The following is a 16772-nucleotide window of genomic DNA, read 5'->3' on the forward strand; positions in this document are numbered from 1 at the left end:
AAGAAAGAAATATATAAATGTGTTATTACTCTAACAACATTAATGTCCAATTACTTATTTATATTATTTATGTAGGGTTAAAACGGGTATACTAGATCTAAGTAACCATTAATTGTGAATCCACACTATATTAACACATTTGAGCACACAATGCTTTAATGTGAGCAGAACACGAATATGTCCCCATGAATTTTGTATATTTGCAAGTTCTAGGTTACACTTAGTCACAGGACCTTGGACATAAGCTTGAATCCTGTGGTGGCCTTACACCATGCTCAAAATGGAGCTATTTAATTGCTAAAAGGTGGTCACTGAAAACCGTAAGCCTGGTGTCACTTTATCATCGCTGGGGCAATGAATTTGAACATTCTGTAACTTTAAGTACTTTGAAACTCTGAATGGAATTAGTTAGGCATGTTCACTGTTGAGAGTACGTCCACACTAGCAAGATCAAAAAGCCAGTTCAAGTTAGCCAAGGAGACTTTACAGTTCTTAACAATACTGCCTTTGAGACAAACTCCATTTAACAAAACCTATTAGAACTACATTAAAAAATAGTTACCTTCTTTATAGGTTTGTATCTATTACAACAAAGATATATACAATATAAATGAAAAAATAAAGTAAATACATCTCATATTTAATAGGTAATTCTGCATAAAGTCAATAAATAACATATTCCAAATATAGAATTCATTTTTGCCTCCCAGTTCATTTTACTATATTTAATATATTTTCTCTCTTTGAATCAGGTTATTAAATAATACATAATTTGTATCAACTCCAGTGTTTAAAAAGAAAAAACAATCTAGTTTAAAGCAAAATAGTTGCTCCTTCTCAGCAGGACTCATGGGGACACAGAAAGGAAAGCCCTAACGCAGTCACCTCTTCCAAACACATGATCAGAGTGTTTCTGGGGATTGTGAGCTTTTAAGACTTAAAAACTTCTACAGAGCCTTGGAAATTAAATTATAGCGCCCCTTAAAACAATGTGTTATTTTTAAAATACATTATTTTTATATTTAAAAATACATGTACTTTTAAAAACGATAATGTATGTATTAAAATAAAAAATGTTGGGCAGGGTGTCCCACATCCTTAATCCCAGCACTGCAGACGACGGGGCTGGTAGTTTCTCTGTGACTCTGAGATCAGCCTGGTCTACAAAGTGAGTCCAGGACAGCCAACACTACACAGAAAAACTTGTCTCAGGGGGAAAAAAGAAAGAAAGAAAGAAAGAAAACAAAAACAAAAGCCACTACCACCAAAAAACCAATGACAGTGGGACTATCTACAAGAAAATCAGCTTGTCTGTGGTCCATTGAAATGATTAATGCTATTTTTTGATTGTTGCTTCTGCCAACAGTTGTAGATTAAAAGAAATTCCTACTGCAAATTAACAAGAAAACTCTATTTCAAAATTGTATATAGTATATGCTTCATAATTCAGATTTCTCCACATGGAGACTGGACGGTAATTAGTATTTTATTTTCAATTATTAAATGAGTACTTAATTCCTTTAAATTCATTTATGAGTTTTAATGGCAAAACACACAAAGTCAACTTAAGGTAATAATGAGAACTTCTCTTATATATGGAAAAGAAATACAACTGGAAAATGATGGATAAAACTTCATTAGTGTCAACATCACTGGCTACTCTAGCATATGAAGAACCAAATCCATTCAGCTATGTGAAAGCAGTAAATGGTCAAAAGACATACACAGAGAAATAGATTCTTTCTATACTAGATTTAAACATGATTCAAACCCAGACTACTACTTCATCAAGTTTTATGTAATTAAACAAATAACATTTAGCAATCCTTTGCTTAGTAATCTTTTATATGAATATAAAAATCCCAGATACATGAAAATGGTTTTAAATTATATATTTTTTTTGTTCTTTATAGGCAATTATAATTTTTCAGCTTTGATTAGCTCATGTAATTTGATGTGTCTGTACAGAAAGGATGAAATTAAGAGCATGTGGGAGAGTATGGAGATCTCCCGTGCCAACACTGGCTGCCATTTGCATTTGTGTGCTCTTACAAAGGCTGTACCGGACAGTTCTGCAGCAACCAAAAGGCTGAAGTCACTGTGAGCGCAGCCCTCAGGCTCCTCCCAGTACCCCTCTAAGCCTACTCCCTGGACACACTTCCAAGCTTGGGTTCCAGATGATATACACATTTCATCCTGAAGCCTATGCATTTTCAAACCCTTTGAACAGTATGATCAGATTCAGCACGATGATTTCTTCACAGACTCTGCAGAAGTCCTCTGTGTAGGATCAATGTTGAGGTCCTAGGGCACCGTCGTAAAAAAGCAGTTAACCATAGTACATGACTAGGCTTTAGTGGGGTTCCCTGCAGGTTTGGGATCATAACCGTACAAGAAAGTAGCTGCTATGACCAGGATGGCTCCAAGGAAAAAAACACTAAATAGGATAAAGAGAAAGAGAAAGTCAAATTAAAAGCAAATTAGGGTCTTTACTGTGTATGTATGTACTATAAAAACAATTGCAAATTGGGAAAGAAATATCCAGTAATAGTAATAAATGTTGAGTATGTTTATGTTCCAGGTGCTTAACTAAGTACTTTACATGCAGACCTCATTTGGTTCTTCCCCCCCACCCCACCCCCAAGACAGGGTTTCTCTGTGTAGCCTTGGCTGTCCTAGACTCACTTGGTAGACCAAGCTGGCCTCGAACTCACAGAGATCCACCTGCTTCTGCTGAGATTAAAGGTGTGTACCACCACACCTGGCCTCACTTAGTTCTTCAAAAACTTGAAGCAGTGCAAGAATTACCTGCATTTTGTACCTTTGGGAAAAGGTTTTAAAGGGCTTTAAAAACTTGCCCCAAAGTCTCAAATAAGTTGGAGGTAGGACACAGTGGAGACTGTGGCTTTGAGCCTGAACTCTATCTACGGTGCTGTTTTCAGAGCAGTAGCGTCACCTAAATGTGCATTCTATATGGAATTTGTTTCATAATAGAAGGTTTAAAGTTTTAAAAATGTAAAATGTAAAAGGAAAAGTTCATTCTTTTATTCTAAACTTAGGTAAATTTAAATTTAAAATCCAAAAAAATAATAACTAACACTCAGGAGCAACATTTACAGGATGTTTAACAGACAAAAATGAGAGCATAGGCTTTTCTCTTGGTTCTACATATGTAGAGATACAATCTACTTCATAGAAATTGCACATAAAACAGACTACCAATTGTAGCTTGTTATATACACAGTTTTTAAACGCAGCTAGAATCATGGATTCGTTTTGGCTTTAAGATTTCTATTAATGCTTCAAAGTCATTACTTTCAATTTAAAAATAAGTAAATAAAAGAATCTGAAAGGACAGGAACCACCAGTCTTTCCCGTGCTGTGACGACACAGGCTTTGGATTTGCTTTGCTTTATCTGTTACAGGGTTTCACTGTGTAGCCCAAGGTGGCCTCAAACTTACACAGCTCCCAGCTGGAGCTCATGACTAAGGCATGTGCCCGTGTGCTCCATCCAACATCACCCTCCACACTCCCCCTTCTATAAATTCAGCCATTTGACTGTACATACTTTTTCATGACACTGCCATGATAGATACTAGTCCCTCAGCCACAAGTCCCTTTCTATCAACAGGTGTTTATTGATAACGATTCGGGTCTACTGTCCAAGACTCACTTCCCTAGGATCAGTTCCTCTAATGTTTATCACACTGTGATTAATTAATACATTATTTGCATATTTGTTACTCTGCTCAGCTATGTACACTTCATTCATTACAATCAGAAAACCTATCATACTATGATTATTTTGATGATTGGAGCTCCCTCTGTATACATACTTCCATTGGCACATTGCTCATGTTATAATTTATCTTGTGACTGTGAGTTTCTTGGACACAACTGTCTCATTCATAGGTTTCTTTTTTCCAGAATCCAGGAGAGTGACTGTGGGCACAGAGTGGCCACTTAATAAACTTTCAGAAAATGAAAAAGCAAATCTAAATGGAATCATAGTAATACTAACAACTAAATAAGACATACCAGAAAAGGTTAGAATGGAAAGAAAAAAAAAAAGGATAAATAGAAAGGAGTATTTTACCTGGTTGGCACAAAATCTTGCAACCAAAAATAAGATATGATTGTTGACAATATAATGGATAAAGAGGTCGCAAATCCTTTTAAAATATTATCTGCATACTTAATGACAGCAGCTATTACAAGGCCTCCAAGTGCCTGTAAAAGTTTTAAAAGAATACTTTTTTAAATGAACATAAAACTGTTTTTTGAAACAATATCATTTCTTGGGGAAGATTTAAGGCTTCTGTTCTATAATTGTAATTATATCCCAGCAAATGGTTCACATGAACATTAAAAACAACAGACTTGTAGTTTTGTTTCATAGCCCTCAACATAACCATCAAAGCAATCTAAGGTTGGTGCAATAGAATTTGATCGGATTACAGCAGGGTCTATTTTCACCAAACTCAATAATTTAACACCACTAGTTTGAACAGCTGAAGGTTTGAATAAACCCCACCCCCCCCTTTTTTTGAACCACCTTTCTAACAGTCTTCTCACTTAGTCTTCTTTAATTCTCTCTCCATTCTAATCTACCTCTATGGCTGTCAGTGCGTACTGTCTGGTTTGGTTTTAGGGTGCTTTCACAGTGCTAGAGATTGAACAACAAACCTATCACACGGTAGGTAAGTTCTCCACCACTGAGCTATGAGCACAGCATAGAAAGAACCTTCTACCAAATCGTTCTCAAAGTCTAGATTGTGACTACTTGCAAGTAGGAGATGGGGGAAGCTGGGGAGATGGCTCAGTGATTAAGGATGCTGGATGCTGTTGCAGAAGCCTGAGTTTAGTTCCCAGCACCTACATCAGACAGCTCACAACCATCTGAAACTCCAGTTCCAGGGGTTCTGATGTTTCTTCTGACCTCTGCAGGCATTGCATGTACACGGTGTACATACATACACTCAGGCACACACACATACACATAAAATTAAGTAAGTGAAAAAACAAAACAAAAAACCTTAATGAGTGATGGGTACCTCAGTAGTAAAGCACTTGCCTAGTAGGTACTAGGGCAGTGGGTTCAATACACACACACACACACACACACACACACACACACACACACACACACACACACACTTTACAATACAAAAATCTAAAATGCTATAAAACCCTACACTTCTTTGAGCACTCACATGATGCACAGATGGAAAAGTCTACACCTGCCTCATTTGATGGTTCAGTCATACAATGTAGTTGTACTTTAAATTGTACTAATATTACTTCTAAAACACTGTTTAGACTTGAGTCACAGTTACAAGATATCCTTGTCCCCCAAACCCCCTATCCCCAAGACAGGGTTTCTCTGTGTAGCCCTGGTTGTCCTGGACTCATTTTGTAGACCAGGAGTCTGGCCTCGAACTCACAGCAATCTACCTGCTTCTGCCTCCCGAGTGCTGGGATTAAAGGCGTGCGCCACCACTGGCAGATATCTTATTATGTATATGCAAACATTCCAAAATCTCACACCCTTAATTAAAATCAAAACATTTCTCAAACAGATAAAAGGCAATCTCTATGACCTGGCTTTGTTTTCAACCAAACTCTACATATCTGCTTCCAAACCAAGGGTACCCACTCTAACTGCCTCTCTATAATGATGTAAGTTTAATTTACAAAAGTCATGAGTTATGCCCATTGGGCTTACTATAAATAATATTCGAATCAATATTTCAGGGAAATACTATTATTAATGTATTTATTTCCTATTGAATCCTTCATGCCAGCTATACCAAATTTTAAAAAACTTGCTTCTAGGCCAGATATGGTGGTGCACGCCTTTAATCCCAGCAGTCAGGAGGCAGGGGCAGGTGGATCTCTGTGCCTCTGAGGCCAGCCTGGTCTACAGAATTTCAGCCAGAGCGATATAGAGAGACACTGTCTGAAAAACAAGCACATTCTTGTTGCTCTCTCTTAGCCCTCTCTTAAAGGCCAGCTCTCCTGTAACGAGGTAAAATGTGTTGCATACAAGCTCTCGACATTTACTATACCTCCACTTGAAACTTTCTCTAAATTTCCCCTGTGTCAGTTCCTCCTTTTATAGAAATGGGAACGTCTTTCCGACTTTTGAAGCATCACTACCCTTTGACTCTTCCTTATTTTCAAGGTCTGCAAGCTTTATGACTTCAAATACCTCTAGGAAGGTATGCTTTAAGGAAAATGATTTCATTTTCTTTATTTTTATATTTTCCAGAATGCCAAGATATGTTTTTGGAGGTGAAATTATTCAACTCTTGAACCATTAAAGCTATATTCACACTGAAGACATTTGACTGAAACACTCTAATATGTAAACATAAAATGAAGCTTTAAAACTTGCATTGATTAACTAGTGGCTCCTTCTGTCTTTAAGGGGCTGACCACAGCTTTTCTGTGCAATCATTGCAGAAAAAAAATCAAAAGGCACATTTACTCTTAGTTTTAACTATTCTTTTTTTATTATTTTATTTATTTATTTATTTTTATTGAGACAGGGTCGCTCTATGTAGATTTGGCTGTCCTAGAGCTCACTATGTAGACCAGGCTGGCTTCAAACTCAGAGGTCCTACTGCCTCTTTCTCCAGAGTGCTGGGATTAAAGGTGTGCACCACCACTGCCCAGCTTGACTATATTATTATTATTATTACTTTATTATACGTATGGGTGTTTTGCCTGCATGCGTGTGTGTGTATAACAAAAGAATATATATTTTCTTTTAACTTTATGTTCATTGATGTTTTACCCACATGTATGTCCTGGAACTGGAGTTATAGACAGGTGTGCGCTGCCATATGGGTTCTGGGAATTGAAACCAGGTCCTTTAGAAGAGTGGCCAGTGCTCTTAACTAATAAGCCATGTCTCTAGCCCAACTATTTAATTCTTTTTTTGGGGGGGGGGGTTCTTTGAGACAGGCTTCCTCTGTTTAGCCTTGGCTGTCCTGGACTCACAGTGTAGACCAGGCTGGCCTTGAACTCACAGCGATCCACCTGCCTCTGCCTCCCAAGTGCTGGGATTAAAGGCGTGCGCCACCATGCCCAGCTAACTATTTAATTCTTTAATTTTCCTGGACTCTCTCTTTGTAGAGAAGGCTGGCCTTGAGCTCACAGAGATCTGGCCTGTTTCTGCCTCCCAAGTGCTGCACCATCGTCTATCTAACTAGTTAATTCTCCTCCACTCCCCATACAGTGTTTCTCTGTGTAGCACTGGCTATCCTGGAACTCTTTTTGTAGACCAGGCTGGCCTTGAACTCACAGAGATCCACCTGCCTCTGCCTCCCGAGTGCTGGGATTACAGGCATGCACCACCACGCCCAGTTAGTTAATTCTTAAATTTATATTTTCATAGAGCTTGAAAGATGACTCAGTGATTAAGAACACTGGCTGCTCTTGCAAAGGAGCCAGTTTTGGTTACCAGTACCCACTTTACTGGCACACAACCATTTGTAACTCTAGTTCTAGGGGATCTGACCCCTCTTCTGACCCCCATGGGCACCAAGCACATACATGCAGACAAAACACTCATACACATGAAAGTAAATAAATCGAAAAGTAACAACAACATAATAAAATGCTTGCATTTTCATATTAGATTTAGGTACCATGGAGTTTTTTATTCATGACTCTTTTTCAAAATCAGTTTTCATTAGGGCATTAAGAACAGCTGTATTTTAGCTTCCCTGAATAAAGCAGGTATGAAGAAAGGCCCCTATTTCTTACATACCAGCATACACCCATTTAATTCTCTGTAGTGAAAAAAATATTCAGTATTGTTAAATAAAAGACATATGCTTTACCTGCAGAACAACAACTATCCAGGTCAGTTGATTATATCCCTGAAAAAATCCATTCTTTGAGACCAATTCTCCATCATAAACGTATACACCCATTAATCCAAACATACTCCCAAAGAAACCTAGAAGAAAGCAAAACCTAGGTCATATGGCAGTTTTTCTGAAGAGATATCTTTCCATTGAGCATCCTGACGCCTCCTCCCCTGTGCCAATTGGCAGGGCCCTGCTTTGCACTGGAGGCTAACCTGGGACTCAGCATGCAGCACAAGCTGCTGGGCTGGATCTCTTGTTCCTCTTGCCTCGCATCCCAAGTACTGGAGCTACGGGCCTGCACCACATAATTTTTTTTTTTTTGACGAAATCTGAATACTTAAAAAAAATATTCCACTTGAACTGGGTGGTGATGGGCACATACTTTTAATCTCAGCACTAGGGAGGCAAAGGCAAGTGGATTTCTGAGTTTGAGACCAATCTGGTCTACTGAGTTAGTTCTAGGACAGCCAGGCCTACACAGGGAACTCTGTCTCAGAGGGAAATATTACTTGATTTATATATATACAACAAAAAATATATATAATGTTATATGATGACTATAAATATATATATAATCACTTCTCGGCCTTTTGGCTAAGATCAAGTGTAGTATCTGTTCTTATCAGTATAATATCTGATACTTCCTCTATCCGAGGACAATATATTAAATAGATTTTTGGAAGTAGAAGACGGAATAGGAGCTTGCTCCGTCCACTCCACGCATCGACCTGGTATTGCAGTACCTCCAGGAACGGTGCACCCCCTCGAGGGGGAAAAAAAAGCATGACAGTATTTGAGAAAATAATTTACCAACCTTCAAACACTATAATAATGTTTAAAATACAGGATTTGAATTATTAGATTGATGATCCACTCGAGCATTAGTAAAATGCTTGCCTGTAACATTCCACTGTTTCCTATTGCTATGACCACATTTTTATGAGTAACATTTACACTTACTTCTATGAAAACACGCATATGACATAGAATTTCCTTTGTATTCAAAGTTTTGTGTTTTTGGTTTTTTCGAGACAGGGTTTCTCTATGTAGCCTTGGTTGTCCTGGACTCACTTTGTAGTCCAGGCTGGCCTCGAACTCACAGTGATCCGTCTGCCTCTGCCTCCCGAGTGCTGGGATTAAAGGCATGCGCCACCAAGCTGTATTCAAAGTTTTAATGAATGTAGGATCTGGGTTACAGAAGATAATATAAAGCTAATTATTTTTCTAGTCTAACACTGTCACAGATTTTTTGTTTGTTAGTTTGCTTGTTTTGTTTTGGCAGTGGATAAGTGAATGAAAATATACTTGTTAGTAAAAGTGTGAAATCCGATGTGAAGTGCCACATCTTGTGATATAAATGCCTACTCTGTATATAAGTTCACTGAGTTGTCTATGACTGACTACTTCCCATGTGTCCTCTTTAAATAAACTTTAGTTTTAAGATTTTTTTTTTTTTAAACCAAAACTCCAGGCTAAGAACCGGTCAAAGCCAGCATCAGATTCTGTATTTACTACTGAAGCCTTGCTGTTAAGAGAAAATTGGAACCTTACTGCTGAATACCAGTGTCAATACAGCCTCCAGACTCCTGGAGCCAGGAATTCCTAGAGCACTGTTGGCATATGGAAACCTACAGGACCACATCTTAAGGCAGAGCTTTAGAATTAGGCAGTCAAGGCTGGAGAGATGGCTTAGACGTTAAGAGCACTGGCTGCTCTTCCAAAGGTCCTAAGATCAATTTCCAGCAAGCACATGGTGGCTCATAAACATCTGTAATGAGATCTGGTGCCCTCTTCTGGCCTGCAAGTGTACATGCAAGCAGAACACTACATTTAACAAATCTTATTTTTTTTAACAAAAGGTATGGATCAAAGAGGTATGAGTGATATTTTTTAAATAAATCTGTAGCTAGATAAGAGTGTGAAGACTATGTCAAATTCATTTGTACATGCCCTAACCTTTTAATGTGTCTTGTTTACGTATGAAACTAACAAAGGCATGTAATTTTTTTTAAAAAATGCCCAAAGGCATAAATTTTAAAATTTAAATCACAAAATTAAAATTTGCTAATTACTAAAACACATATTTAGTGCATGTTTAAGATAGAAAGTCCACCATATGGCAAATGTTAAAGAGCTGTCTCTCTTTGGCTATACCAGGATGGGCTTAGTGTGACGCTATAGGTCACTGAAGGCACACCCACCCACAATCAGGGCTGTGGGTCTCTAGACTTTTCCTGTCCATCTGTCTCTTGGCCACCAGGAAATGAACGGCTTACTGTGCCTTGTACGTTCTGATATAACATCCTGCCTTACCACAGGCCAAAATCAGTGGACAATCAGTTGGAAGCCCCAAATTTTAAGACAAAGCAAAATTTCTCTATACACTAGTTTATTCTGGGCGCTTGGCACAGTGGCAGAAGGCTGTCTAACTGCATATAAGGGCATAGATGCCTTATGTCGATGTATATAGGTACATCTACTACAGTCTAATAGTGGCCAGCTATCCCACTGACATAGGGTATCTATGTACTTGTTGTCCCAAATGCTTTTAGGATGCTAACACACTACAAACCTCTCAGACTGACACTTATGTGCATGTCTCTATGGATGAGGAAACTTCCCCAAGTTCACACAATGAAATGCACTCAATCGTTGAGTCCAGGCAACATGGCTCTGGACCCTCTTTCACTTTACATTAATTATATTACTTAATCAAAATGACAAGTCATTAGGCCAGTCTTATTTTGTTTTCTTTTGAAACACTTATAATCCATGCTGAAAGTAGTAACTTTGACATCTGTGTATTATTCCTTACAAAAATTCTCACCCAGACATGGAATTATTGTTTCAAAGCATACATATATTTAAAAATCTTGTAGGCATTACCAAACTGGGATCCAAGAGGGTTCTAGCAATCTGTTCTCTTAGCAACCATAGGTAAGAAGGGTTTTGTTTTCTGCTTACTGGCTGACATTTGCTAGTCCTTGATTATAAAAAATTACAGTTTCAAATGTTTATTTATGGTCCTGAATTGTCTATAACTTAGAAGTATCCTTCAAAACCCAGTTTATCTTACCCTTTCTTTCCATGAGTTCTGTGCCATCATATCAAACCAAAGAATACGAAATCCAAAAGCACCCAAAGGAATAAACTCTAGACTTGTCTTTCACTTTCATCACACAATTCAACACTCTTGGGCCGCCCGCAGAGGCCTTGACTATTTCTTTTCTCTTTGCAGCTGCATATGAATAGCTTCCTATGTATATATAAGGTACTGTGTCCTAAATACATGGATACTCTCAGATAACCTACATAGCAACATATGAGATAGGAGTCGGAACTAGGAACTATATTTTATAGATAAAACACAAAACCACCAAAAGCTAAGTGACTTCTCAGAAGTCACACAGATGATAACTGATAAACTCAAGATTTGAGCAGTATGACTTCAGAACCAAGATTTCTTCAGCACTCTGCTACAGATGCACTCTATGAAATGACAGGTTAAAGTGCCTAACATTTTCAAGCCTGTGAGTTTGTCTTCTGGAAAGCAGAACAATTAAATTTTATTTTAAAAATATTGGCATTCAATATTTTTAGAAGAAGATAGGTTTCTACAATTTCTGTAAAAAAATATGACAAAATCAAGTTTTGGATGTTAATCAAACTTGGAAGTGTTGACATGAAACACTAGGCCATTAAAAAGGACACCTTACTGGGCCAGGTGTGGTGGTGTATGCCTTTAATCCTGGCACTCAGGAGGCAGAGGCAGGCGGACTGCTGTGAGTTCGAGGCCAGACTGGTCTACAAAGCGAGTCTAGGACAGCCAAGGACACCTTACTGGATAGGACCTATATGTCTGATGATCAAGAGAGACATAGTATATCTGGTAAGTTGGTGTCAATTGTGGGGATTAAACATAAAGCACTGAAGAACCAAGGAAAGAGGCCGACTTACAGCAAATCACTCTTTTTTGTGATTTGTGATTTTGAGAGCTCTGGCTCTCCTGGAACTTGCTCTGTAGTCCAGGCTGGCCTCAAACTCACAGAGATCCACCTGCCTCTGCCTCCCAAGTGCTGGGATTAAAGGCAGTAAATCACTCTTATGTATGTCATTTTGTATGCAGTGCTATCAAGATATAAGCCAGGACAATAACTGATGTCTAAATCCTTACTCAAGAGCTTACCCATGTATCATAAATCACTTAAGTATTTGTTCAAAGGGAACCCTATAACAAAGGAAGTGGTTTTGTTCGGTTATTTTCTTCTCTTCTAAGCTATTTACCAGCAGTTAGGCCTACTTTTCTATATCATGAGCAAAGGCATTCATTTCAGAAGCAGATTCGTAAGGGCCAAATCATTACCAGTTCTTTGTATCAACAGCACACTTGCATTCAAGGCCTATGTACTAAAGACTCAGGGAAATCTACAAATGTAAAGTCTTTGTCTGGGTTCTTGCTCAGATGGGGCCTCCCTATGTGGCCTGGTTGGCTTCAAACTCATGCTGCTGCTGCCTCAGCCTCCTGATTACTGAGATTGGAGGTGCTCTGCCACACAAGACTACAATAGCTATTTAGCAATCTATTAGAAAGCCTTTCAAACTTACCGAGCTGAATGTTTCTTATCCAAACTGATTGTTTTGTCTCTTTTAGTATTTTCTCAAAATAAACTCCAGCAAAGCCACTTGAAAAACACGCTGTGAGAACTGCCATGAGTCCTACAAACTGTGAGCCAGTTGAAAGTTCCTTAGAATTCAGCTCTTGAGAATCTGAAGGCCACTGAATAAAAACAAAAACAACACTGAAGAGGGCAGTGATATGCTTAGTGGGTAGGAACACTTGCAGCCAAGACTGGTATCCACATGGCGTCTAGAGAGGACCAACTCTCACTCGCTGTCTCCTGACTTCCACAAGCACACCATGGTGCTGCCTCAGCAAAAGCACACCCACATGAAAGAAGATAAGCTAACTCAAGCAGAGCAGAAAGAGAAGCTGGCGGGAAGGGAACCACAAACACTGCTGTGAAGTTACTGTACCCGGCATGGTACCCATGTGATTTTTATGCTACTGACCATACTGTACCAATTTAACTATTGCTAAATATTCCTTTACATCTATTTCTCACTCTTCTGATGTTCTAAGACTTATTAAGCCACTTCTAATGAAACTCTACTTTTTATCTACATTGTAAACTAGTACCTATTCATATAAACAATGGGTTTCATTATTTTCATACACTATATCTCATGTGCTTTCACCATACCCTCTCTATTACCACATTGACTGTGGTCCTCACTGGTCCTCTCCTTTTTCACACTAGCCCCTTTCTATTTTTACATCTTGTTTTTCAAAATCTACATTTTCTTTCTCCTTTTTTTTTTTTTTTCCAAGACTGGATTTCTCTGTATAGCCCTGGCTGTCCTAGAACTCACTCTGTAGACCAGGCTGCCCTCAAACAGGAATCCACCTGCCTCTGTCTCCCAAGGATTAAAAGTATTAGGCATTAGGCATGGTACTTAATCTTCATTTTTCAAGTGCAAAAATCTATTTCACTTAACATAATGATCTCCAGCTGTACATTTTCTGGTAAATGATATAATTTCATTCTTTATGGATAAATAAAGCTCCATTGTTTATATATATCACATTTAAATAATCCACTGACAGACACACTAATAGGCATCTAACTGACTCCATAACAATTATTATGCAATAATACTTTAACAAGCCTGCAATAAATATTGATACCTCTGTGCTACGTTCAAGTATATGCTTTAAAATGGTATACCTGGATCATATGGTAGTATTTTTACTTACTGAGCAAGATGGTTCAGTGGAGAAAGTGCTTTCTTTGCAAGTCTGACAATCTGAGTTCAATCCCAGTAACCCACATAAATGTGGAAGGAGAAAACCAACTACAGAAAATTGTCCCTTTGACTTCGACATGTGCTCTGTGAATTGCATGGGTGTGTACACACACACACACACACACACTATTTTCCAACTGGCTGCTTTCAATTACATCTCAAGCAGAGGAGCATAAAGGCTGATCTCCCCACCTCCATTCAGGACAACATCTGCTGCTTGTTTTCCTGATAACAGACCCAAGTCAGATTAGGGTAAAGCAGATCTCAGTGTAGTTTTTATTTACATTTCCCTAATGGGTAAAGATGCTGAACATTTTAGGTATATTTATTGGCTATTCGTATTTCTTCTTTTGATAATGATCTGTTCTTTACTTGCCTAATTATTGATAGGCTTGGGGCTTTTGGGTAGTTGTTGGTTATTTTTTGAGTTCTTTATATGGTAATTCTGATGAGGACCGTGTGACCACCCCCAGTCCCCACCCCCAAAGGTTGTCTCTTCAGTCTGCTGTTTTCACTGTCATGCAGCTTTTACATCTCATGCAATTCTATTTGTCAGCTGTGGCTACTGTTTCCTGGTGTTACAATCTCTGAGGCCATGCCGGTAAGCGCTGCCCCTGTTCCCTGTCATAGTCTCCAAGGTTTCAGGGTTTACATTAAAGTCTTCAAACCATCTGGAACTGAGTTCTGTGCTGGTTAGAGTGGCTAGTCTTAGCCTTGTACTGTGAATGCACAAGCACAGCTTCTGAGCACATTTGTGGAAGAGGCTTTGTTCTGCAATGTATGCTACACTGGATGGTTGTGTGTAAACTTGACACAAGTTAGAGTTATCAGAGAGGAAGGAGCCTCAGTTGAGGAAATGCCTCCATGAGTAACCTATTTTCTCAACTAGTGATCAATAGACCTACGTAAGCTCCTGCCTCCAGGCTCCAGCCCTGTTTTTGAGTTCCTGCTGGACTTCCTTTGGTGATGAACAGTTTTGTGTAATCCAAATAAACCCTTTCCTCCCCAACTTGTTTTTTGGTAATGGTGTTTCATTGCAGCAAGACATGTAACTAAGACCTATGCATTAATCATCTGTCGAGGATACAAGGGATGGGATAAACATTGAGATGTAACAAGAATAAATTAATAAAAAAAAAAAAATGAAAAAAAAGAAAAAAAAATCAGGTGGTGGTAGCTGCACGAGTTTATTTCCAAGACCTCTTTTCTCGTCCATTGGCCTATATGTCTGTTTTTGCAGCAGTACCATGTTGTTTTTATTATCACAGCTCTAAAGAATAATATGAAATATGAAATAATATGAAATCAGGTAAAACATGGCTTTATGGATGGGGTGGAGGACTGGCAGAGGCAGGAAGGATCTCACACTGTAGCTTACGCTAGCCTAGACTTCACTAGCTAGCCTAAGATGGCCTCAAACTCATGGCAATTCTACCTCAGCCTGCTAAATGCTAGAATTATAAGCATGAGCCACCATGCATGGCTAGTGTTGCTATTTTTGTTCGGTTGACTTGGCTATACAGGGTCTCTTGTGCTTTCACATAAACTATACAAGCTTCTCAACAGCAGTGAAGGAGACAATCCCCAGCTAGACTACTCAGATATTAATACGTTTTTCTTTCAAAGTTTTTTTGTTCTGTTTTTGCCTAGAGGCAGGTTTTATTTATTTACTTAAAGGTTTGTTTGCTTTTTAATTCTTTGTCTTTTGGTTTTTAACATTTGTTTTATGCCCTAAACTGCAATCTATTTTGGAGAAAATTCCATGATACCTAAGAATCTGTACTTCTTACCTTTAGATAGAATATTGTGTGTCTCTATCAGATAAGTATGTTTGCCTATTGTATGGTTTAATTCTCAAGTCTGTTGACTGCTTTTGTTAATAATTTACCTATTGATAAAAGTTAGGCATTAAAGTCATTTATCTACTCTTACTATATCTGAATATATCCCTATGTCTAGTAGTATTGAAATCATACTTTTCATAGTTGTAGACTTTTCAATGTTAGGCTTATTTATTTATTTGCGGGGGGAGGGGAGAGAGTATAGTACACAGTCCAGGCTAGCTTCAACTCACAGAAATCCTCCTGCCTCAGCCTCCCAACTGAGAGCTTATAGGTGTATGCTACCACACACACTTGAACACTTTTTAACAATGAAAACTGCTCACTTCCTATTCAATTTGCCTTCACTGCAGCAAGATGACACTGACGACTGATTCCTTGACTCTTGAAACTGCCCACTCTCTCCCTTGGCCCTGTACTATGTAACTCAGGATGCTTTCTGTGAGGATGGAAACGTTCTACGTCTCTGCTAATAGTGTAATAGTGTAGCCACTATCTTAGGTGCCTAGTAAGCAAGCGTGTGCATGAGCATGTGTGCGCGCGCGCACACACACACACACACACACACAAACACACTCAATAAAAAAGGAATGCAAAAGTGGGAGACAATGACCCAATGAGGAGTAATCATTAGAAAGCTTTGAAAGTTAGAAAGAAACAGTATAAATAAAGACAATGGATGTTCAGGGGACCAGAGGATCACTCATGATCTCGGATGTCCCATGGTTCTCATAAAACCCAAGCTTCATTCTTCTATATGCTGCTTTCCATTTCTGTTTGTTGTTTGTTGGTTGGTTTGGTTTGGTTTTGAGGTTTTGAGACAGAGCTTCACTGTGCCACATCTTATTTTGTTGGAAGTTCCTTCCACCTTCTCTCTTGCCAAGAGTTCCTGGCTCATACCTAAAATCCCAGCACTCTCAAGACTGATGTAGAAGATGGTGAGGTCAAGGCTACAGGGAGATCTTCTCTGAAAAAAACAAATCAAAGGGCTGGAGAGAGAGCACAACTATAAAGAGCACTTGCTGCTCTTTCAAAGAACCTGGGCTTGGTTCCCAGCACTGACACTTCAGCTCACAATTATCTGTAACACTAGTTCCCAGAGATCTGATACCTTCTTCTGGCTTCTATGGGCTCCTACGTTTATATAGTATAATCTCATGCAGGCTTACATGTATACATACAAAG

The 16772-nt window shown here is 38.7% G+C and overlaps 1 protein-coding gene and 1 non-coding gene across 2 annotated transcripts in view; one reads left to right on the forward strand and one right to left on the reverse strand.

Annotated features, from left to right (window-relative positions):
* Nucleotides 1-16772, reverse strand: part of Slc35a3 (solute carrier family 35 member A3) — a 40414-nt gene continuing 23642 nt past the window's right edge. Inside the window, exons 5-8 of the mRNA XM_051166075.1 lie at nt 12487-12658; nt 7852-7970; nt 4098-4231; nt 1-2437 (exon numbers count right to left, since the gene is read on the reverse strand). Of these exons, the coding sequence (XP_051022032.1) occupies nt 2347-2437; nt 4098-4231; nt 7852-7970; nt 12487-12658 (516 nt within the window). The 3' untranslated portion in view covers nt 1-2346. The remainder of the gene's footprint in view (nt 2438-4097; nt 4232-7851; nt 7971-12486; nt 12659-16772) is intronic.
* Nucleotides 8456-8646, forward strand: LOC127206774 (U2 spliceosomal RNA). The gene has a single exon (XR_007832868.1). It is a non-coding gene; the product is annotated as a U2 spliceosomal RNA (small nuclear RNA).

This window comes from Acomys russatus, chromosome 23, assembly GCF_903995435.1.
Source record: "Acomys russatus chromosome 23, mAcoRus1.1, whole genome shotgun sequence".
Classification (NCBI taxonomy): Eukaryota; Metazoa; Chordata; class Mammalia; order Rodentia; family Muridae; genus Acomys; species Acomys russatus.